The 25,174-nt window shown below is 50.9% G+C and overlaps 1 protein-coding gene across 1 annotated transcript in view; it reads right to left on the reverse strand.

Annotated features, from left to right (window-relative positions):
• Positions 1-25,174, reverse strand: part of PIR (pirin) — a 420,337-nt gene that overhangs the window by 333,383 nt on the left and 61,780 nt on the right. The window contains exon 4 of the mRNA XM_045995952.1: positions 11,489-11,695. Coding sequence (XP_045851908.1) covers positions 11,489-11,695 — 207 coding nt within the window. The remainder of the gene's footprint in view (positions 1-11,488; positions 11,696-25,174) is intronic.

Genomic DNA, 25,174 nt, shown 5'->3' on the forward strand with positions numbered 1-25,174 from the left:
ACAGGGTGTGGCAGGTGTGGGTTCAATAAATGTTCAATTTAAAAAAAAACAACCTATCTATGAGGTAGCAGTGTGCTCTCCATCAGCAGGGCATCAATGTTAAGGAAATCTTCAGGGAGTGGAGTTTATTTGGGTGTCCGTCTCTCAAAGGCCTGCTTTTTGACCACACATTTTTTATGAGGTTGCTTTCTAGAAATTTCCCTAACGGTATGGGGTTTGCATGTTGCCAAAAGAGAAAAAAAAGAGGAAGTCTGGGTTCCTTGGTTTCCACCACTTCTGACACCTCTAAAGCAAGTCCACCCGTGGGATACGAACTGGGATCCACTGCAGACCCGGGGAAGCCGCTGAGGCCAGCCTCGTGTGACCACACACGGTGGCTTTTCCAAACATGGAGCCACGCGGCTCACCTCTACTCCCAGGGCTTCTCCAGAAATGACGGCAACCGTCACACCATCCTGGCTGGCTTTGAGGATTTCTTTACTCTTCAGCTCCTGGTACTGAGGCTCCACTATCTTCTCTGAGCTTCGCAAATTAACCCACAGCTGGAGGTCGTGGGCCGGCTCTTAGGAGCAAGGCATCTCGGGGTGCAGAATGCCACGTCCCACGGTCATCCACTGCAAACAGCAGACCAACAAGAAGGCAGGGGAACCCAGCCTCTAATAAGTCTGCGGGTGGGGCAATATGTCATGGGAACTAAGGCGAGCACCTCACATTTGCTGCTATCAGGGACCCAAACCCCAGCCTCGGGGGGCGCAATAAAAGCAACAAAGACAATAGCTGAAGCCATTGCCAGGATCCTGAAAGCTGCGCACGCTTCCTCACTTGAACTCAAAGCATCACACCTGACTTTCACACAAATGGAAGAACGCTAATCCTCTCTTTGGCGTCCCTGAATCTTAGACGGTGCTCCCAGACGGGGAGCACTCTCGGGAGCTACACCTTAGTGAGGAAGCCCATGACTGGGCTTGGGGAGAAGCTAACAACAATGCAGTTCTGACACAGACCTTCAGCATGGAATGAACATTTAGAGATGCCCCAAATCCAGCCAAGGTACTGAGGTAGCCAAGGTAGCTGAGGTAGCCGAGGTAGCCAAGGTAGCCCAGCTTTTGGATCCCCGCAGGGGCTAGATATTCACTGTGGGCCATGCCCCAGGGGGGAGCACAGTCCTGGGAGAGCTCTGGCAGGAGAGGGCAGACCCTACCATGAGGGGGCGGAGCCTTGCAGGAGGGTGCAGAGCCTAGGACAGAAGGAGGCGGAGTCTAGGATGATGCCTCTGTGAGCCCGCTGTAGCCCATATGCGCAGCAGCTGGAGGCCAGGGTCATCTGTCCATAGATACACAGGGATAACCCATGGTGCCCAGTCACTGTGCACAGCTGACTCGTCTCAGCTTGCTCCCTTCCGCTCATGGAGCCCTAACTACCTGGAGAAGCAGGGATTGACCTTGCCGTTTTGCAGAGTCTTCAAGAATTTGTTTCTTTCTTTATGGAGACCTAACAAGGGTCCAGGGGCACGCCCCAGACACTAAGCCCGGGATCCAGGGATGAAGAGATGGAACGTGGCAGGCAGCTTTCCCTCCTGTCCTAGCTTGGGTGCTGCCACAAATTCCCGAGGACTTGGAGTGGAGGCCAAGTATTTATCTAGCAAATTCCCAGGAGAGTGCAAGCGAAGTAGGCAAAACGAGGCTCAGAAAAGGAGAAAGCTGCAAGGGGGTGGGAACAAGCAGGTGCCATATGTGGGCCCCCTGGGACTCACGGGGGAGACAATCTGCAGATGGGTGCACGGAGGGGAGGGGAAGCTAGGGGCTTTACCACCAACTCCCATCCCTCTTTGACAAGACTTCCTCTGGGGGTGTCCAGTGCCCAGCACATCCGGCTGCTGGGAGAGCCACTGGCAGAGCACCAGCAGCACGGGAGATGGCAGCCGCTTGCGCACAGGGACGGTTGCCACCTGGACTTGCAGGTGGGGCAGAGGGACAAGATGCAGGCAACCAACAGAATTTTCCTCATGGCCCACAGGTGGAGAGAAACCTTAAAGAATTAAACAGATAATCATTTTGCATGTGATTGTACTTGGCGCTGGGGTGGATGAGAGGCCACCACGGACTTCTGGGAGAGCACATGAAATGGCCTGCCTGTTCCAGGCAGCTGATAGGAGGGCGGAATCTTCAGGCTGGGACCCAGACAGGGAGTAAGAAGTGACCCGGGGAAGGGCGAGAGGAAGGGGAGTCCATACAGACGGAAGAGCAGGTGAAAAGACTCCAAGACCAGAACGGGCAATATCTGTTCCTAGATCTGCAGGAGGGCCAGTGCATAGCTTACAGCTTTCTGGCACTAAATCTGAATAGATTTCCATCTTCTATTTGACCAGACTGATGACACCTTCCGGTACACGGGTCTGCAAATGACAGCCCAGGGGGCAATCCAGCTGGCCACTTGATTCTGGACATAAGTTTTACTGACCCACAGACATGCCCATTCAGTGACAGGCTGTCTGTCAGCTTGTGCGGTGGAGGCAGGACGCAGTGGTGGCCACAACTGGGACCACAAGATCCATGACCCCTAACATACACGCTATCTACGTATGACAGGAAACATTCACTGATCTATGTCCTGCTCCAACAAAATATGAAGATCTCAGCACGCCTCCCCCCACCATGCTCCCATCAGAGGGCAGCTGTTGGGGTCCTCAAGGACTTAGCCTCCTGTTGGTTTTCCTGTTTCATTCACAGTTTATCTTTCCCTGTTTTCAATGTACTTTTCATACCTTGTTTATCCTTTTTTAGATATAAGCTAATTTGGCAGGAACTTTCTTACTATGTTCATCCCACCGACTGGATTTGGAGAGGGAGAGATTTGTTTGGGTGTCGGTCTCACAAAGGCCTGCTTTTTTACCACATTTTTTATATGAGCTTGCTTTCTACAAATTTCCCTAACTCTATGGGGTTTGTAGGTTGCCGAAAAAAACCAAAAAAGTGGAGATCTGGTTTCCCCTGGGTTCCAACACTTCTGACAGCTCTAAAGCAAGTCCACCTGTGGGATACGAGCTGGGATCCACTACAGACCTGAGGACCCCACTGGGGCCAGCCTCACATGACCGCACTCGACGGCTTTCTCAAACAGGGAGACACACGGCTCACCTCTAATCCCAGGGCTTCTGCAGAAATGACGGCAACCGTCGCACCATCCTGGCTGGCTTTGAGGATTTCTTTACTCTTCAGCTCCTGGTACTGAGGCTCCACTGTCTTCTCTGAGCTTCGCAAATTAACCCACAGCTGGAGGTCGTGGGCCGGGTCTTCAGAGCAAGGCATCTCGGGGTGCAGAATGCCACGGCCCATAGTCATCCACTGCAAACAGGAGACCAACAAGAAGGCAGTGGAACCCAGCCTCTAACAAGTCTGCGTGTGGGGCAATGATGGCACTGAGACTAAGCCGGGCACCTCACAATTGCTGTTCTCAGGGACCCAAACCCCAGCCTTGGGGGGAGGAACAAAAGCAACAAAGACAACAGCTAAAGCCATTTCCAGATCCTGAAAGCTGCGCACACTTCCTCGCTTGAACTCAAAGCACCCGACTCTCACACAAATGGAAGAACCCTAATCCTCTTTTGGCGTCCCTGAATCGTAGACAGAGCTCGCAGATGGTGAGCATTCTCGGGAGCTACACCTTAGGGAGGAAGCCCATGGCTGGGCTTGGGGAGAAGCCAAGCAGCAATGCAGTTCTGACACAGAGCTCCAGCGTGGGATGAACCTTCAGTGATGCCCCAAATCCAGCAGAGGTAGCCGAGGTAGTCGGGCTTTTGGATCCCCACAGGGGCAAGCCATTAACTGTATGATACGCCCCATGGGGGAGCTCTGTCCTGGGAGAGGTGGCTCTGGCAGGAGGGGTGGAATCTAGCGGGAGGGGAGGAGCCTAGGCTAGGGGGCAGAGCCGAGCGTGAGCGGAGCCTGGCGGAGGGGCGGAGCCTAGCCGGAGGGGGCGGAGCATAGCAGGAGGGGCAGAGCCTAGCTGGAGTGCTCAGTGCCTAGGACGGCTGGAGGCGGAGTCTCGGATTGATGCCTCTGAGAGCCCGTGGTAGAACCTTTGCACAGCAGCTGGAGGCCAGGTGCATCCGTCCATAGATACACACGGATACACCATAGCCCCCCGTCACTGTGCACAGGTGACTCGTCTCAGCTTGCTCCCTTCTGCTCATGGAGCCCTCACTACCTGGAGAAGCGGGAATTGCCCTTGCCGGTGTGCTGAGTCTTCAAGCATTTCTTTGTTTCTTTATAGGGAGCTAACAGGGGTCCAGGGGAGGCCCCAGACCCTAAACCCGGGATCCAGGCATGAAGGGACGGAACGTGGCAGCCAGCTTTCCCACCTGTACTAGTGTGGGTTCTGCCACAGGAATCCCGAGACTGGGAGTGAAGGCCAAGTATTGATCCGGCAAGTGCCGCAGAAAGCGCAAGCGAAGAAGGCAAAGCCAGCTCAGAAAGGGAGAAAGCTGCAAGGGGGTGGGAACAAGCAGGTGCCATCTGTGGGCCCCCTGGGGCTGACGGATGGGGGGCAGTCTTCAGATGGGTGCACAGAGGAGAGGGGAAGCTAGGGGCTTTACCTCCAATTCCCATCCTTCTTTGACAAGACTTCATCTGGGGGCGTCCAGTGCCCCGCACATCCGGCTGCTGGGAGAGCCACTGGCAGAGCAGTGGTGCGGGAGATGGGAGCCAAGCAGTATGGGGATGGCGGCCACCTGGACTCACAGGTGGAGCAGAGGGCCAAGATGCAGGCCACCAACAGCATCTTCCTCATGGGCCTCAGGCAGAGAGAAATCCTTAAACAATTAGACAGATAATCAATTAGCATGTGATTGTCCTGGAAGCTGGGGTGTGTGAGGGGGCAGCACGGACTTCTGGGAGAGCACATGAAATGGCCTGCCTGTTGCAGGCAGCTGAAAGGAGGGCGGAACCTTCAGGCTGGGACCCAGACAGGGAGTAAGAAGTGACCCGGGGAAGGAGGAGAGGAAGGGGTGTCCACACAGAGGGAACAGCAGGAGAAAAGACTCTGAGACCAGAACGGGCAATATCTGTTTCCAGATCTGCAGGAGGGCCAGTGCATAGCTTACAGCCTTCTGCCACTAAATCTGAATAGATTTCCATCTTCTATATGAAAAGACTGATGACATCTTCTAGTCCCGAGGTCTGCAAACGACAGACCAGCGGCCAAATCCAGCCGGCTGCTTGATTCTGTACATAAGTTTGCCGACCCACATACATGCCCATTCAGTGACAGGCTGTATGTTGGCTTGTGCAGTGGAGGCAGGATGCAGTGTTGGCCACATCCGGGACCAAAAGATCCACGGAGACTAAAATACATGCTATCCACGTATGACAGGATTCATTCACTGATCTATGTCCTTCTCCAACAAAGCATAAAGATGTTAGCACCCTGTGCTCCCATCAGAGGGTAGCTGTTGGGGTCTTCAAGACTTGGCCTCCCTTTGGTTTTCCTGTTTCGTTCACCGTGTATCTGTCCATGTTTCAATCTGCTTTTCACACCTTGTTTATCCTTGTTTAGATATAAGCTAATTTGGCAGGAACTTTTTACTATGTTCAGCCAAACCACTGGATTTGGAGGGGGAGAGATTTCTCCATACGACCTGGCTTTTTACTAGCTCTGAGGCCCTGCACAGCTTTTCTTCACATCTTTAAATACCCATTCTCTTATTTAACTTTTATGGTTTTATTTATTTATTTGAGAGAGAGAGAGTGTTCAGTAGGGGGCGGGGGAGAACCAGGGAGAAGACTCCTCGCTGAGCAAGGAGTCTGATTCTGCACTCAATCCCACGGCCATGGGATCAGGACCTGAGCAGAAGGCAGATGCTTAACCACTGAGCCATCCAAGCGCCCCTCTAAATGAAATCTTAAGGGACATTCCAATATCCGTGCCCGGCCAAAGCTTTGTGCTTTGGTTGAAGTGAAGAGGGGAAAATCTCTTGACAGCCACCATGAACCTCAGTATCCCCTGAAGGGTGGTCCCTAGAACCCTGGAGCCCTAAAAATCCAGAATGAAAAAGAGCTGAAGAAAGAGAATGTGCCGCTAGGCATCTGTACGAATTCAGCTCTCCTTAGACCTCCCTGACAGATCCTACACAGGGTGAAGTCCTCTTTTGTTTTTTAAGACTTTATTTATTTATATGACATAGACAAGAGGAAATGAGGGAACACAAGCAGGGGTAGCCGGAGAAGGAGAAACAGGCTTCCCGCAGAGCGGAAAGCCCAATGGGGGGCTCGATCTCAGGACCGCGGGATCATGACCCGAGACAAAGTTGCTTATGGACTGAGTCACGCAGGCGCCCTGCACCCCCAGCCCCACCGAGTAACTCTTTTAAGTATTTCCGTGCCCCCAGCCCAAACTCAATGGCCATTAGGTAGCTAATGACTTCGAGTCAGAACATGAGAGCCCAGCTCCCTTGCCCCGGGTGGGTCAGGATTACCTGAAGGCGGACTGAACCTTTCCGAGTCCCTGAGACCCTTTCCTCTTCGGGACTTCGCCCGAGGGACACCCTTGATGGCTCCCATCCCTCGATGGCTCCCATCCCTCGTTCCCTTTGCTGTTCTGTAGGGGCGCTTCCTTTACAATCACAAACACGGGAATTCCCAGCTCAAAGGGTCTGCCTCTGGGAAACGCCACCCAGGAGACCACACAACCCGGCTCACCACCCAGCTGGCTGTTAGCACGAACCATTTGCCAACCTGCCGGCAGTTCTCACGTACAGCTAATGAACACGGGACTGGAGCCACACTCGTTTCCTACCACAAACGTGTCCGTGATCTTTTGACACCTTTGCCCTTATTTGAGTCAATAGGTAGGACCCTAATCCTAAATATTATAGAGTCTCAGTTGTGAAAAATGTACAGGGTGTGGCAGGTGTGGGTTCAATAAATGTTCAATTTAAAAAAAACAACCTATCTATGAGGTAGCAGTGTGCTCTCCTTCATCAGCGGGGCATCAATGATTTAAAGAAATCTTCAGGGAGTGGAGTTTGTTTGGGTGTCTGTCTCTCAAAGGCCTGCTTTTTGACCACACCTTTTTTATGAGGTTGCTTTCTAGAAATTTCCCTAATGGTATGGGGTTTGCATGTTCCCAAAAGAGAAAAAAAAGAGGAAGTCTGGGTTCCTTGGTTTCCACCACTTCTGACACCTCTAAAGCAAGTCCACCCGTGGGATACGAACTGGAATCCACTGCAGACCCGGGGAAGCCGCTGAGGCCAGCCTCGTGTGACCACACACGGTGGCTTTTCCAAACATGGAGCCACGGGGCTCACCTCTACTCCCAGGGCTTCTCCAGAAATGACGGCAACCGTCGCACCATCCTGGCTGGCTTTGAGGATTTCTTTACTCTTCAGCTCCTGGTACTGAGGCTCCACTATCTTCTCTGAGCTTCACAAATTAACCCACAGCTGGAGGCTGGAGGCCGGCTCTTCAAAGCAAGGCATCTCGGGGTGCAGAATGCCGTGGCCCGTGGTCATCCACTGCAAACAGAAGACCAACAAGAAGGTAGTGGAACCCAGCCTCTAACAAGTCTGCGTGTGGGACAATGATGTCACAGGGACTAAGCCGGGCACCTCACAAGGGCTGCTCTCAGGGACCCCCCCCCCCCGCCTCGGCCTCGTGGGGAACAACAAAAGCAACAAAGACAATAGCTGAAGCCATTTCCAGGATCCTAAAAGCTGCACACGTTTCCTCACTTGAACTCAAAGCATCACACCTGACTCTCACACAAATGGAAGAACCCTAATCCTCTCTTTGGCGTCCCTAAATCTTAGACTGTGTGCCCAGGCGAGGAGCACTCTCGGGAGCTACACCTTAGGGAGTAAGTACATGACTGGGCTTGGGGAGAAGCCAAGCAGCAATGCAGTTCCGACACAGAGCTCCAGCGTGGGATGAACCTTCAGAGATGCCCCAAATACAGCCGAGGTACCTGATGTAGCCAAGGTAGCCAAAGTACCCCAGCTTCTCAATCCCCACAAGGGCTAGCCCTTAACTGTGAGGCACGCCCCAGGGGGAGCACAGTCCTGGGAGAGGCAGTTCCTGCAAGAGGGGGGCGGAGCCTAGCAGGAGTGGGGCATAGCCTAGGGGGAGGCAGCAGAGCAAAGGACAGCAGCAGGTGGAGTCTAGGACGACTGGAGGCGGAGTCTAGGATTGATGCCTCTGAGATCCCATGATAGCCCGTTTGCGCAGCAGCTGGAGGACAGGTGCATCCGTTCATAGAGACACACGGAAACACCATGGCACCCACTCGCTGTGCGCAGGTGACTCGTCTCAGCTTGCTCCCTTCTGCTCATGGAGCCCTCACTACCTGGAGAAGCGGGAATTGCCCTTGCCGGTGTGCCGAGTCTTCAAGCATTTGTTTGTTTCTTTATAGGGAGCTACCAGGGGTCCAGGGGAGGCCCCAGACCCTAAACCCGGGTTCCAGGCATGAAGGGACGGAACGTGGCAGCCAGCTTTCCCACCTGTACTAGTGTGGGTTCTGCCACAGGAATCCCGAGACTAGGAGTGAAGGCCAAGTATTGATCCGGCAAGTGCCGCAGAAAGCGCAAGCGAAGAAGGCAAAAGCCAGCTCAGAAAGGGAGAAAGCTGCAAGGGGGTTGGAACAAGCAGGTGCCATCTGTGGGCCCCCTGGGGCTGAAGGGGGGGCGGACAATCTGAATATGGGTGAACAGAGGGGAGGGGAATCTAGGGGCATTACCACCAACTCCCATCTCTCCTTGACAAGACTTCCACTGGGGGTGTCCAGTGCCCAGCACGTCCGGCTGCTGGGAGAGCCACTGGAAGAGCAGCAGCACGGGAGATGGCACCCACGTGCGCATGGTAACAGCTGCCACCTGGACTCGCAGGTGGGGCAGAGGGCCAAGATGCAGGCCACCAACAGCATCTTCCTTATGGCCCTCAGCAGAGAGAAATCCTTAAACAATTAGATAATAATTACCATGTGATTGTACTTGGCGATGGGGTGGGTGAGAGGCCACCACGGGCTTCTGGGAGAGCACATGAAATGGCCTGGCTGTTCCAGGCAGCTGACCGGAGGGCAGAACCTTCAAACGGGTCCCAGACAGGGAGAAAGAAGTGACCCAGGGAAGGGCGAGAGGAAGGGGAGTCCATATAGAGGGAACAGCAGGTGAAAAGACTCCAACACCAGAACGGGCAATATCTGTTCCCAGATCTGCAGGAGGGCCAGTACATAGCAGAGAGTTTTCTGGCCCTAAATCTGAATAGATTTCCATCTTCAATTTGACCAGACTGATGACACCTTCTAGTACACGGGTCTGCAAACGACAACCCAGTGGCCAGATCCAGCTGGCCGCTTGATTCTGTACATAAGTTTTACTGACCCACAGACATGCCCATTCAGTGACACACTGTCTGTCGGCCCGTGTTGTGGAGGCCGGACCCAGTGGTGGCCACATCTGGGACCACAGGATCCATGAAGCCTAAAATACATGCTATCCACGTATGACAGGACACATTCACTGATCTATGCTCTAAAATACATGCTATCCTCGTATGACAGGAAACATTCAGTGATCTATGCTCTGCTCCAACAAAACATGAAGATCTCAGCACGCCTCCCCCCCACCATGCTCCTATCAGAGGGCAGCTGTTGGGGTCCTCAAGGACTTGGCCTCTTGTTGGTTTTACATTTCGTTCACAATTTATCTGTCCATGTTTTCACTCTACTTTTCATACCTTGTTTAGCCTTTTTTAGATATAAGCTAATTTGGCAGGAACTTTCTTACTATGTTCAGCCCACCACTGGATTTGGAGAACGAGAGATTTCTCTTTTCGACCTCACTATTTACTAGCTCTGAGGCCGTGCACAGCTTTTCTTGACATCTTTAAATCCCCATTCTCTTATTTTATTTTTTAAAGTTTTATTAATTTATTTGAGAGAGAGAGAGAGACCGTTCAACAGGGGGAATGTGGGGGGAGGACTAAGGAGAAGACTCCCCGCTGAGCAAGGAGTCTGATTCTGCTCTCCATCCCAGGACCCTGGGATTAGGACCTGAGCCGAAGGCAGATGCTTAACCACTGAGCCACCCAGGCGCCCCTCAAAATGAAATCTTAAGGTCCATTCTGATATATGTGCCTGGCCAAAGCCTTGTGCTTTGGTTGGAGTGAAGAGGGGAAAAACTCTTGAGCGCCACCATGAACCACAGTATCCCCTGACGGGAGCTCCCTAGAACCCCAAAGCCCTGAAAACGCAGAATAAAAAAGAGCTGAGGAAAGAGAATATGCTGGTAGGCATCTGTCTGAATTCAGCTCTCCTGGGCCTTCCATGCCTGATTCTACACACGGTGATGTCCTTTGGATGTCCTTTTTTTTAAGACTTTATTTTTTTATATGACAAATAGACAAACAATAGAGGGAACAGCACAAGCAGGGGTAGCAGGAGAGGGAAATGCAGGCTTCCTGCCGAGCAGGTAGCCCGATGGGGGCTTGGTCCCAGGACCTCCGGATCATGACCCGAGACAAAGGCGCTTAACGACAGAGCCATCCAGGTGCCCCCTGGCCCCACCAAGTTACTCTTTTAAACATTTCCGTGCCCCCAAACCAAACTCAATGGCCATTAGGTAGGCAACGACTTCAAGAAAAAAACATGAGAGCCCAGCTCCCTTGCCTCGGGTGGGTCAGGATTACCTGAATGAGGACTGAACCTTCCCGAGTCCATGGGTCCCTGTCGTCTTCAGGACATTGCCGGAGGGGACACCCTTGCTGGCTCCCTTCCCTCGTTCCTTTTGCTGTTCTGTAGGGGTGCTTCCTTTACAATTACCCACATGGGAATTCCCGGCTCAAAGGGTCTGCCTCTGGGAAACGTCACCTAAGAGACCACACGACCCAGCTCACCACTCAGCTGTCCGTTAGCATGAACCATCGGCCAACCTGCCAGCAGTTCTTACATGCAGCGAATGAACTCAGGACTGGAGCTATACCCATTTCATACCACAAATGTGTCATGCCCTTTAGACTCCACTGCCCTTATTTGAGTCAATAGCTGGGACCCTAATCCCAAATATTATAAAGTCTCATTTGAGAAGAATGTACAGGGTGTGGCAGGAGTGGGTTCAAGAAATGTTCAATTAAAAAAAACAATGTGTCTAGGAGGTAGCAGTGTGCTTTCCTTCCTCAGCGGGGCATCAATGATTTAAATAAATCTTCAGGGAGTGGAGTTGGTTTGGGTGGTGGTCTCTCCAAGGCCTGTTTTTTGACCACATTTTTTATATGAGCTTGCTTTCTAGAAATTTCCCTAACTCTATGGGGTTTGCATGTTGCAAAAAAAAAAAAAAGAGGAATTCTGGGTTCCCTTGGTTTCCAGCACTTCTGACACCTCTAAAGCAAGTCCACCCGTGGGATAGGAGCTGGGATCCACTACAGACCTGTGGACCTTACTGGGGCCAAACTCACATAACCGCACATGATGGCTTTCCCAAACACGGAGCCGCATGGCTCACCTCTACTCCCAGGGCTTCTCCAGAAATGACAGCAACCGTCACACCATCCTGGCTGGGTTTGGGGATATCTTTACTCTTCAGCTCCTGGCACTGAGGCTCCACCATCTTCTCTGAGCTTCGCAAATTAACCCACAGCTGGAGGTCTTGGGCCGGCTCTTCGGAGCAAGGCATCTCAGCATGCAGAATGCCGCGGCCCACGGTCATCCACTGCAAACAGCAAACCAACAAGAAGGTAGTAGAACCCAGCCTCTAACAAGTCTGCGGGTGGGGCAATGATGTCACGGGAACTACGTCAGGCACCTCACAAGGGCTGCTCTCAGGGACCCCCTCACCCGGCCTCGTGGGGAGCAACAAAAGCAACAAAGACAATAGCTGAAGCCCTTTCCAGGATCCTGAATGTTGTGCACGCCTCCTCACTTGAACTCAAAGCATCACACCGGACTCTCACACAAATGGAAGAACCCTAATCCTCTCTTTGGCGTCCCTGAATCTTAGACTGAGCTCCCAGATGGGGAGCACTCTCTGGAGCTAGACCTTAGGGAGGAAGCATATGATTGGGCTTGGGGAGATGTCAAGTAGAAATGCAGTTCCGACACAGAGCTCCAGGGTGGGATGAACCTTCAGAGATGCCCCAAATCCAGCCGAGTTAGCAGAGGTAGCCCAGGTAGACCAGGTAGCCTAGGTAGCCCAGCTTTTCGATCCCCACAGGGGCTAGTCATTAACTGTGGGCCATGCCCCAGCTGGGAGCACAGTCCTGGGAGAGACAGCTCCCGCAGGATGGGGCAGAGCCTAGCAGCAAGCTTAGAGCCTAGGGCAGGAGACAGAGTCTAGTATTGATGCCTCTGAGAGCCCGCACTTGCCCATATGCACAGCAGCTGGAGACCAGGTGCATCCGTCCATAGATACACAGTGAAGCACCATGGCCCCCACTCACTGTGCACAAGCAACCCGTCTCAGCTTGCTCCCTTCCACTCATGGAGCCCTATGTAACAGAAGAAGCAGGAATTGCCCTTGCCATTGTGCAGAGTCTTCAACATTTGTTTCTTTCTTAATGGAGAGCAACCAGGGGCCAGGGACCAGCCCCAGACATTCATCTCGGGATCCAAGGATGAAGGGATGGAACGTGGCAGGAAGCTTTCCCACCTGTCCTAGCCCTGGTTCTGCCACAGAAATCCCGAGATGAGGAGTGAAGGCCAAATATTTATCTGGCAATTGCCACAGAAAGTACAAGCAAAGAAGACAAAAGCCAGCACATAAAGGGAGAAAGCAGAAACGGGGTGGGAACAAGCAGATGCCATCTGTGGGCACCCCGGGGCTCATGGGGTAGACGATCTGCAGATGGGTGCACGGAGGGGAGGGGAAGCTAGTGGCTTTACTGCCAACTCCCATCCCTCCTTGACAAGACTTCGTATGGGGGTGTTGAGAGCCCAGCACATACGGCTGCTGGGAGAGCCACTGGCAGAGCAGTGGCCCGGGTCATGGCAGCCGCATGCACATGGGGACGGCTGCCACCAGGACACACAGGTGGGACAGAAGGCCAAGATGAGGGCCACCAACAGCATCTTCCTCATGGCCCTCATGTGGAGAGAAATCCTTAAACAATTAGATAATCAATTGGCATGTGATTGTACTTGGCACTAGGGAGGGTGAGGGGGCACCACGGGCTTCTGGGAGAGCACATGAAATGGCCTGTCTGTTCCAGGCAGCTGACCAGAAGGCAGAACCTTCAGGTTGGGGCCCAGACAGGGAGAAAGAAGTGATCTGAGGATGGGCGAGAGGAAGGGGAGTCCGTCCATGCAGAGGGAACAGCAGGTGAAAAGACTCTGAGACCAGAATGGGTAATATCTGTTCCCAGATCTCCAAGCGGACCAGTACATAGTGGAGAGTTTTCTGGCACTGAATCTGAATAGATTTCCATCTTCTAGTTGACCAGACTGATGACACTTCTAGTACAGGGTTCTGCAAACGACAGCCCAGGGGCCAAATCCAGCTGGCCGCTTGATTCTGGACATAACTTTTACTGACCCACAGACATGCCCATTCAGTGACATGCTGTCTGTTGGCTTGCACTGTGGGGCAGGTAGCAGTGGTGGCCACTGTTAGGACCAATTTAATGTTAAAGCCTGTTTAACTATTAGGGCCTGCCTAGGCAGAGCAACTCCATATTGCCTGGGTAGCCATATTGTTGTTTACATCCACGGACTTCATTCTGGGAATAAACGCCCCAGTAGTTCCTGGTATGGTTCCAGGTATCGATTCCGGGAGTAAACGCCTTAACAGTAGAAGCCACCTACCTTGGGTCTGCGGTTATGCCCTATAAAACCAGCCTGTGAGATTGGGACGGGGTGGCTCTCTTCGGATGCAGCCTTGGCCGGTCAGTCTAACTTCTAATGCTTGCATTGAATAAAGCTTCACATAACTTTCACCTAGTCTCAGTCTCGTTCCCCTGGCTGGTCAGTCTACCTTCTAATGCTTGGCATAGAATAAGGCTTTGCATAACTTTCACTTTGTCTCAGTCTCGGTCCTTTGATAATGGACCCCAATATTCTGGGGGCACGTCTGGGATCTAACGACGAGAACTGAGTCAGCATCAGAATTTCTGGGGAAAGCCTTCGGAGGTAAGATCTCGAGATTTTATCCTGCAGAATCTGGTCTGTCTGTCTGGTTGCATAGCCCACCGTGGAGAAGCTTCACGCACCATTGTTCCCCGGGGCTGGAGTGGATGCGGGGATGCCCCATTCCTCCACTGGGAGATTGCCAGGTGGTTTGAATCCCCCTAGATGGTCAGGGGACCTGCCAGGGGATTCAAGTTCCCCTAGGCGGTCAGGGGACTGAGAAAATCCCCATCAGCGGCAGGTTGTATTTTTGAGTTGGGATTATATCTTGCACATCCTTAGACTTGATATCTGGTTGAGGAATCAACCTCAGCTGCTGGGTCTGGTCTGCGGTTATCTTTGCCTTGTCTTTTTGTTGTCTGCTGTGTTGTTTGTTGTGTGTGAAGACATGGGGCAAGTGGAGAGTAAGGGACCTATGACACCCCTAAGTCTTGTTCTCCAGCATTTCAAGGATTTCCAAGATAAAACCACCCAGTTGGGTGACAAGGTTTACCCAGGAAAACTCTCTAAAACTGGGAATCCTTTCTCTGCCTTCTGGCAGCACTACCCTTCTGTTTCTGTACCCAAGTGGGCGTGGCCTGCATAACTGGCCTCTAGACTGTCCTCAGTGCTTCCTGCACCATGGCTCCTTCACTCTTCACTGTCAAGGAGCAAGAAGAGCAGCCCATGGGCCTAACAACCCCCACTCCAGATCTTCCCACCCGTGTCTCAGGTAAACATTAAAAGTGGAGTGGGTCCAGGTGAAACGTAAAACAGTATTTGAACTAAGTTAAGTTTGTTGGTTTAATTAAGATAGACATGTCTTTAGAGTTACAGCAGTAAATGGGAAACTTCGACGAAAGTTTACTGAAGGTCCAATAAGCTTGTGCTGTTTGTGAAAATCTGTTAGCAAAGAAATAACTGAACTGATGGTTAATTGTCTGTCTCAAAATTTTAATGGGTAATTGTTAGAGTAACTTTCAAAGTCTTTGGTAACCTGAAACTTTAAAATTTTGGTTGGATGACAAATGAAATTAAATTATGGACATCTAGGTCTTGACCAAATGAGATAAAATGCTACAGCATTGAGTACTTGATGTAGGTTTGTGCTTTTAACTTCTTACTTCAATTCCGTTGTAACTCTTCACAACTGGTGAATACTTAACCATCACTATAGACTGAAGTGTTTCTAAGAATAGAAAATTATGCTAACTGTAACTAAGACTGATGGAAGTAAGGGAAATAACCTATATGTAAAAAAGTAGGAGATACATAAGAAAGATAAGGAATGGGAATACATTTTTTTAAAGAAAAAGGTAATTTTGTCCTAAATGAGATGGTTGTTTGAAGGAAATGGCTTGGGGCAAAACCTGGATGCAAAAGAAAGTTGTAAGACGTTTGTGAAGGGAAATTTTCAGGAAAAATTTTTAGGTATGGTCAGAACAGACTACCAAAAGAAAAACGCCATAAGGTTTTTATTAAAAGTTTTAATGTTGTCTGAAAAACCAGAGGAAAGACAGTCGGCTGATAGTAAGTATAAAAAAAAAAAACTGTACACACACCAAAAAAAGAGGGCCTCAGAGAGTAAATAGATTTGTTTTAAAGTAAAAATATCTGGTTGCACCAGAACATGAAATGAGATAATAAAAACTAATCTTGAGGGTATATAGTAAGTCGTAGAAGGCTTGGGGAAAGATACTTTTATTTGCCTTGGTTTATAGGTTTGAAAGGAATCAATGAAATGTGTTAAAATTTTGACCATATTAGATCAGTTTTGATGGATTTATTCACAAGAAGGGAAAAAAGACTAATAAATCTTTTCCTGTAAAATGTTGAATGAGACAAAAAAAAGTCAGTGGAAAAGAAAAAGTCAGGTAGGAGATGGTCAATGGAAAGAAAAGCCTAAACACAGAGAAAGCAGGTGGGAAGGCTTAGATTCAGATCAGTGTGCTTACTGCAAGGAAAAAGGACACTGGGCCGGAGAGTACCCTAAAAATAAAACGGCAATGCTAGCCACCAAAGACAGAAGGGGCCATGGTTCGGAGCCCCTCCCGAACCTTGGGTTAAAATTGAGGTGGAGGGAAAATCAATTGATTATTTTGGTGGACACAGGAGCCCAATTTTCACCATTACTAAAGCCTATGGGAAAACTATCTGGAGAGGAACTCTGGGTACAAGGGGCAAATGGCATAGAAAGACAGAAATGGACAACAGAAAGGACTTTAAATTTGGCCTTGGGAGTAGTCAGACATTGACTCTTGGTCCTCCCTAATGCCCCGTATAACCTGATGGGAAGAGATCTTCTCCACAAACTACGGGCTGACATTCAGTTCTCGGAAGGAGACATGACTGTGACTTTGGGACAACCCACTGTGAAGATGCTTGTGGCAGCAGGAGATGAACATCTCGTTTACAAGCCAGTCTCAAAACCAGAGGAGATGAGGGAGGGAAGCCTTCTCCAAACCCTACAGGTCGAATTTCCCAAAGTCTGGGCAGAAGGGAGGCCTCCTGGCCTGGCCAAGGGATGGCCTTCAGTAGTGCTACAATTGAAAGCAACAGCTTCAGCCGTTCGAGTCCGGCAATACTCCCTCCCCTGGGAAGCAAAGGAAGGGATCAGAAAACACATTAACCGCCTCGGAGGAGACGGGATCCTAGTTCCTTGCAAGTCTCCATGGAACACACCTTCGTTGCCCGTCAAAAAGGCTGAAACTGGGGAGTACCGACCCGTTCAGGACTTGCAGGAAGTTAACAAACGGGTTGAAGATATCCACCTGACGGTGCCCAACCCCTATACCCTACTCTCCCTCCTAAGCCCCAAAAGAACTGTGTATACCATCTTAGACCTCAAGGATGCATTTTTCTACATACCTTTGGCAAGGGAGTCTCAACCCCTCTTTGCTTTTGAGTGGTCTGACCCATAGGAAGGGCTCTAGAGCCAGCTCACCTGGACAAGACTTCCCCAAGGATTCAAAAATTCACCCACCATCTTCGACGAGACCATACACGAGGATTTGTGTAAGTACAGAGTCACCAACCCAGGAGTCACTCTGTTACAGTATGTTGATGACTTGCTGATAGCCGCTGAGGACTATGAGTCATGCTTGTGGGGGGACGAAACTCTCTTACAGACTCTGCAGGAAAAAGGGTATCGGTGTCAGCAAAGAAAGCACAGCTTTGTCAGAGCCACGCCGCTTATTTAGGCTTTGATCTCCACGAGGGAGTGTGTTCACTGTCTGAGTCCAGGAAACAGGTGATCGCCCGATACCCGCGCCCCACCACGTCCCCACAAGTGAGGGAGTTTCTTGGGACGGTGGGCTACTGCAGGCTGTGGATACCGCAGTTCACGGAGATTGCCTGACCCCACTACGAACTGATTAAGGGGGGACTCACTATGGTTGAGTGGACAGCCGAGGCAGAAGGAGCATTTCGAAAATTAAAAACAGCCTTACTGAGTGCCCCAGCACTGGCCATCCCAGATGTTACCAAGCCCTTCCACTTGTATGTAGATGAAAAGGCAGGGGTGGCCAAAGGGGTTTTGACTCAGACTCTGGGACTTTGGCAAAGGCCAGTAGCCTATCTTAGCAAAAAAACTAGATCCAGTAGTGGCTGGGTTCCCCCCCCCCACCCTTGCCTCCCCATAATTGCTGCCATGACCCTCCTGGTCAAGGATGCAAATAACTTAACTGGGTCAAAATCTCAACTTGACCACTACTCACACTATTGAAGGCCTCCTCCGGACTCCACCAGACCGGTGGATGACAAACGCCCCAGTGACAGGGTATCAAGCCGTCCTCCTCAAGGAACTGAAAGTGATTTTCAGGCCCCCGGCGATGCTAAATCCAGCCATCTTGCTGCCAGAAAAGCTAGCTGACCACCCACTCGACTGTGGGGAAGTCCTAACGCAGATCACAGAAATAAGGCCTGACCTCAGAGACACTCCCCTCCCGGATGCGGAGATGACTCTGTTCACAGATGGGAGTAGCTACATGGCCGATGGAAAGAGGTATGTGGGAGCTGCGGTGGTTTCTCCTGAACAGGAACTCTGGAAGGCAGCTCTGCCACAGGGAACCTTGGCACAAAAAAGCGGAGCTGATTGCACTCACCAAGGCACTGCAGATGGCCAAGGGTAAGCCCGCCAACATCTATACGGACAGCAGGTACTGCAGGTATGCCTTTGCTACTCTCCACATACATGGGGCTATTTACAAAGAAAGGGGCCTATTAACAACAGAAGAAAAAGAAAGTAAAAACAGGAAAGAAATATTGGCTCTCCTCCAGGCTATTTGGGACCCGAAACAGGTGGCCGTTATGCATTGCCCAGGGCACCAAAAGGGAATTGATCTGGTTTCAAAAGGAAACCAATTAACAAGTTGAACAGCAAAGCAAGCAGCAGGGAAATGGTTCAAGAACTGGATACACTCCTGGCTCCAGCCCTACCAGAAGAACCAGATTATTCAGAGAAAGGTTTAAAATAGTTACAAAAATGGACTAAATTAGACTATGAAGGGGACTGGGCTAAGGCTAGGGCAGGAAAGTTAATTCTTCCTCGAAGACTAGGAAAAAAAAATCAGTAAGCCAAATACATCAGGGCACTCATTAGGGACACGCAAGCTTAAAGAGCTCATGGGTAAACAGTTCCAGGTTTCTGAGTTAGGGCGTATGGCTCAGGATGTGGTTGATAGATGTGTTCAGTGTCAGGTGGTAAATGCACAAGGAACTAGGATGGGAAGAGAAAAAAAGAGAAAGAGGAAGGGAACCAGGAATTTATTGGGAAGTAGATTTTACAGAGATGAAACTGGGAAAGCATGGACACAAGTATTTGTTAGATTTTGTGGATACCTTTTCAGGCTGGGTAGAGGCTTTTTCTGTCAAACATGAAATGGCAGGAATGGTAGCCCAAAAGCTACTAGAGAAAGTAATTCTTAGGTTTGGATTTGCCTCTCACGATTGGGTCAGACAATGGCCCTGACCTTGTGAGTTCAGTCTCACAGGCATTGGCCAAGGCCATAGGCACTAATTGGAAACTACACTGTGCCTATGGGCTCCAGAGCTCCGGACAAGTAGAGAAAATGAACCAGACTCTAAAAGAGACCTTAACAAAGTTAATTCTGGAGACTGGCCATGGATGGGTGGATCTTCTTTCCTTTGCCCTCCTTAGGGCGCGATATACACCCTACTTAAACAAGGTGACCCCATTTAAAATAATGTTCAGGAGACTCCTCTACTCTGCCCATGGCTACAAGAGGTTGCCCTAACAGAAATGACTGATTAGTCTGTACTCCAGTCACTGCAGGCGCTACAGTCTGTCTCAAAAAGAGCCCACTCAGGGATCCGAGATGCCTACACTGAGATGGAGACGGAGGTGGAACCATATCCTTACCAACCCAGAGACTTGGTTTGGATACGCCGCCACCAAATGGAAAACTTAGAGCCTCGTTAGAAGGGACCATTCACTGTCATCCTGGCCACCCCCGCAGCAGAACGCATGTCATGTCAAACGAGCCGAACCCAAGAACGCCTCCCAAAAATGGGAGCCACTGCCGGTGGACCCCACTAACTGTGGACTAAAACTAAGACTCAAAAGGGTTTCATAACTTGGTCACTTTTAACCCTGTTCCTACTCAGCAGCAGCCGGGGACACCTCATCTGCCTAAAACAGCCCAATAGAAAATCAGAAAAACAGCAGATGGAACAACACTTAAGGTTAACAACCCCTCAGGTCAGCCTGTTTCCACACTCAAGAACTGGCTGAAGAGTCAAAGAATTGACTAATCTCCAAAGAAAAGGGGAGGGGTGTTAGGGCCAATTTAATGTTAAAACCTGTTTAACTACTAGTGCCTGCTTAGCCAGAGCAACTCCATATTGCCTGGGTAGCCATATTGTTGTTTACATCCACGGACTTCATTCCGGGAATAAATGCTCCTGTAGTTCCTGGTATGGTTCCAGGTATCGATTCCGGGAGTAAACGCCTTAACAAAAGAAACCACGTTCCTTGGGTCTGCTGTTATGCCCTATAAAACCAGCCTGGTACATCGGGACAGGGTTGCTCTCTTTGGAGCGATGCGAATGCTTGGCATAGAATAGAGCTTCACATAACTTTCACTTTGTCTCCGTCTTGTTCCTTTGATAACAGACCCCAACACTGGCTCATCAGAGGAAGGCAGCTCGGCGTGCAGAACGTCACGGCCTGCGCTCATCCACTGCTAACAGCAGACCAACAAGAAGGCAGTGGAACAAGGCCTCTAACAAGTCTGCAGGTGGGGCAATAATGTCACGGGGACTAAGCCGGGCACCTCAAGGGCTGCTCTCAGGGACTCCCCCCACCCCTGGCCTCATGGGGAGAACAAAAGCAACAAAGACAATAGCTGAAGCCATTTCCGGATACTGAAAGCTGCGCACTCTTCCTCACTTGAACTCAAAGCATCAGACCTGACTCACACAAATGGAAGAACCCTAATTCTCTCTTTGGCGTCCCTGAATCTTAGGCTGAGCTCCTAGACGGGGAGCACTCTCGCGAGTTCCACCTTAGGGAGTAAGTACATGATTCGGCTTGGGGAGAAGCCAAGCAGCAATGCAGTTCCGACACAGAGCTCCAGCGTGGGATGAACATTCAGAGATGCCCAAAATCCAGCCGAGGTAGCCGAGGTACCCGAGCTTTACGATCCCCACAGAGGCTAGCCATTAACTGTGGGCCACGCCCCAGGGGGGAGCATAGTCCTGGGAGTGGCAGCTTCCACTGAGGGGGCGGAGCCTAGAAGGATGGGGCCGAACGTGGGACGGAGCCTAGGACGGCTGGAGGCGGAGTCTAGGATTGATGCCTCTGAGAACCCGAAGTAGCCCTTATGCACAGTAGCTGGAAGCCAGGGGCATCCGTCCATAGATACACACGGAAACCCCATGGCTCTCAGTCACTGTGCACAGGTGACTCATCTCAGCTTGCTCCCTTCTGCTCATGGAGCCCTCACTACCTGGAGAAGTGGGAATTGCCCTTGTCCTTCTGCACACTCTTCAAGCATTTGTTTGTTTCTTTACGGAGAGCTACCAGGTGCCCGGGGCTGGCCCCAGACACTAAACCCGGGATCCAGGGATGAAGGGATGGAACGTGGCAGGCAGCTTTCCCGCCTGTCCTAGCTTGGGTTCTGCCACAGAAATCCCGAGACTAGGAGGGAAGGCCAAGTATTGATCTGTCAAGTGCCACAGAAAGCGCAAACAAAGAAGGAAAAGCAAGCTTAGAAAGGGAGAAAGCTGACAGGAGGTGGGAACAAGCAGGTGCCATGTGTGGGGTGGATGAGGGGACATCGCAGGCTTCTGGGAGAGCACATGAAATGGCCTGCCTGTTCCAGGAAGCAGAAAGGAGGGCGGAACCTTCAGGCTGGGACCCAGACAGGGAGTAAGAAGTGACCCGGGGATAGGCGAGAGGAAGGGGAGTCCATACCGAGGGAACAGCAGGTGAAAAGACTCTGATACCAGAACGGGCTTATCTGTTCCGAGATCGGCAAGAGGGCCAGTACATAGCGGAGAGTTTTCTGGCACTGAATCTGAATAGATTTCATCTTCTATTTGACCAGACTGAGGACACCTTCTTGTACAGGGTTCTGCAAACGACAGCCCAGGGACTAAATGCAGCTGGCCGCTTGATTCTGGACAAAAGTTTTACTGACCCACAGACAGGCCCATTCAGTGGAGAAGCAGGAATTGACCTTGCTGTTGGGCAGAGTCTTCAAGCATTTGTTCGTTTCTTTATGGGGAGCTACCATGGGCTCAGAGGCCGGCCCCAGACACTAAGCCTGGGATCCAGGGATGAAGGGATGGAATGTGGCAGGAAGCTTTCCCGCCTGTCCTACCTTTTGATCTGCCACAGAAATCCCAAGGACTAGGAGTGAAGGCCAAGTATTTATCTGGCAAGTGCCGCAGAATGCAGAAGTGAAGAAGGCAAAACCAAGCTCAAAAAGGGAGAAAGCTGAATGGGGGTGGGAACAAGCAGGTGCCATATGTGGGCCCCCCAGGACTCACGGGGGAGACAACCTGCAAACAGGTGCACGGAAGGGAGGGGAATCTAGGGGCTTTAATGCCAACTCCCATCCCTCTTTGACAAGACGTCTTCTGGGGTTGTCCAGTGCCCAGCACATCCGGCTGCTGGGAGAGACACTGGCATACAGCAGCATGGGAGATGGCAGCCACGTGTGCACAGGGATGGCTTCCACCTGGACTCGCAGGTGGGACAGAGGGCCAAGATGCAAGGCACCAACAGCATCTTCTTCATGGCCCTCAAGCAGAGAGAAATCCTTAACCAATTAGACAGATAATCAATTAGCATGTGATTGTACTTGGTGCTGGGTGGGTGAGGGGACACCATGGGCTTCTGTGAGAGCACATGAAATGTCCTGTCTGTTCCAGGCAGCTGAAAGGAGGGCGGAACCTTCAGGCTGGGACCCAGACAGGGAGTAAGAAGTGACCGAGGGAAGGGCGAGAGGAAGTGGAGTCCATCCATACAGAGGGAATAGCAGGTAAAAGACTGCGAGACCAGAATGGGCAATATCTGTTCCCAGATCTGTAAGAGGGCCAGTACATAGCGGAGAGTTTTCTGGCCCTAAATATGAATAGATTTCCATCTTCTATTTCACTAGACTGATGACACCTAGTACATGAGTTTGCAAACGACAGCTCAGGGGCCAAATCCAGCCGGCCGCTTGATTCTTGACATAAGATTTACTGACGCACAGACATGCCCATTCAGTGACACGCTGTCTGTCGGCTCGTGCTATGGAGGCAGGACGCAGTGGTGGCCGCATCTGGACCACAGGATCCACGAAGCCTGAAATACATGCTATCCATGTTTGACAGGAAACATTCACTGATCTATACCCTGCTCCAACGAAACATGAAGATCTCAGCACACCACACCCCCACCCTTGCTCCCATCTGAAGGCTGCTGATGGGGTCCTCAAGGACTTGGCCTCCTCTTGATTTTACTGTTTCATTCACAGTTTATCTGTTCATGTTTTCAATCTACTTTTCACACCTTGTTTATCCTTTTTTAGATATAAGCTAATTTGGTAGGAACTTTCTTACTATGTAAGCCCATCCACAGGATTTGGAGGGCGAGAGATTTCTGTTTTCAACGTCAGTATTTACTAGCTTTGAGGCCCTGAACAGCTTTTCTTGAAATCTTGAAATCCCCATTCTCTTATTTTATTTTTTTTTAAGGTTTCATTTATTTATTTGAGAGACAGAGCATTCAATGGAGGGGGCCTGCAGGGGAGGATGAGGGAGAAGACTCCCCGCTAAGCAAGCAGCCAGATTCTGCACTCAATCACAGGACCCTGTCATCATGACCTGAGGAAAAGGCAGGTGCTTAACCACTGAGCCACCCAGGAGCCCCTCTAAATGAAATCTTAAGGGCCATTCCAATATATGTGCCTGGCCAAAGCCTTGTGCTTTGGTTGGAGTGAAGAGAGGAAAATCTCTTGACCACCACGATGAAACTCAGTATCCCCTGACGGGAGGTCCCTAGACCCTCCAGAGCCCTAAAAACCCAGAATAAAAAAGAGCCCAGGAAAGAGAATGTGCCGCGAGTCATCTGTACGATTTCAGCTCTCCTTAGGCCTCCCTGCCTGATCCTAAGCATGGTGATGTCTTTGGATATACTTTTATTTTTTAAGAATTTATTTATTTATATGACAAAGACACAAAGCAAGTGAGGGAACACAAGCAGGGGGAGCGGGAGTGGGAGAAGCATTCTTCCGGCTGAGCAGGGAGCCAGATGCGGGGCTCGATCCCAGGACCATGGGATCATGAGACAAAGGCCCTTAACGACTGAGCCACACCGGTGCCCCCACAGCCCCACCACCTAAATCTTTTAACTATTTCTGTGCCCCCAGCCCAAACTCAATGGCCATTAGGTAGGTCATGACTTCGAGTAAGAACATGAGAGCCCAGCTCCCTTGCCCCGGGTGGGTCAGGATTACCTGAAGGCGGACTGAACCTTTCTGAGTCCCTGAGTCCCTGTCCTCTTCGGGACGTCGCCAGGGGACACCCTTGCGGGCTCCCTTCCCTCATTCCTTTTGCTGCTCTCTAGGGGCGCTTCCTTTACAATCACAAACACGGGAATTCCCAGCTCAAAGGGTCTGCCTCTGGGAAATGCCACCTGAGACCACACGACCCGGCTCACCACCCAGCTGGCCGTTAGCATGAACCATCCGCCAACCTGCCGGCAGTTCTCACGTGCAGCTAATGAACACGGGCCTGGAGGCACACCCTTTTCCTACCACAAATATGTCCATGACCTTTAGACTCCTTTGCCCTTATTTCAGTCAAAAGGTGGGACCCTAATCCTAAATATTATAAAGTCACAGTTGAGCAGAATGTATGGGGTGTGGCAAGTGTGGGTTCAATCAATGTTCAATTAAAAAAAAAAAAACAGCGTTTCTATGAGGTAGCAGTGTGATTTCCTTCCTCAGCGGGGCATCAATGATTTAAATAAATCTTCAGGGAGTAGAGCTGGTTTGGGTGTCGGTCTCTCAAAGACCTGCTTTTTGACCACATTTTTTATATGAGCTTGCTTTCTAGAAAGTTCCCAAACTCTATGGGGTTTGCATATTTCCAAAAGAAAAAAAAAGGAAATTTGGGTTCCCTTGGTTTCGACCATTTCTTACAGCTCTAAAGCAAGTCCACCCATGGGATAAGAGCTGGGATCCACTGCAGACCCAGGGACGCCGCTTGGACCAGCCTCCCGTGACCATACACTGTGGCTTTCCCAAACACGGAGAAACACGGCTCACCTCTACTCCCAGGGCATCTCCAGAAATGACGGCAACCGTCACACCATCCTGGCTGGGTTTGGGATTTCATTACTCTTTAGCGCCTGGTACTGAGGCTCCACCATCTTCTCTGAGTTTGGCAAGTTAACTGACAGCTGGAGGCAATGGGCCGGCTCTTCAAAGCAAGGCATCTCGGGGTGCAGAATGCTGTGGCCCATGGTCATCCACTGCAAACAGCAGACCAACAAGAAGGCAGTGGAGGGGCGCCTGGGTGGCTCAGTGGTTTAAGCCGCTGCCTTCGGCTCAGGTCATGATCTCAGGGTCCTGGGATC

This window comes from Meles meles, chromosome X, assembly GCF_922984935.1.
Source record: "Meles meles chromosome X, mMelMel3.1 paternal haplotype, whole genome shotgun sequence".
In the NCBI taxonomy this organism is placed as follows: domain Eukaryota; kingdom Metazoa; phylum Chordata; class Mammalia; order Carnivora; family Mustelidae; genus Meles; species Meles meles.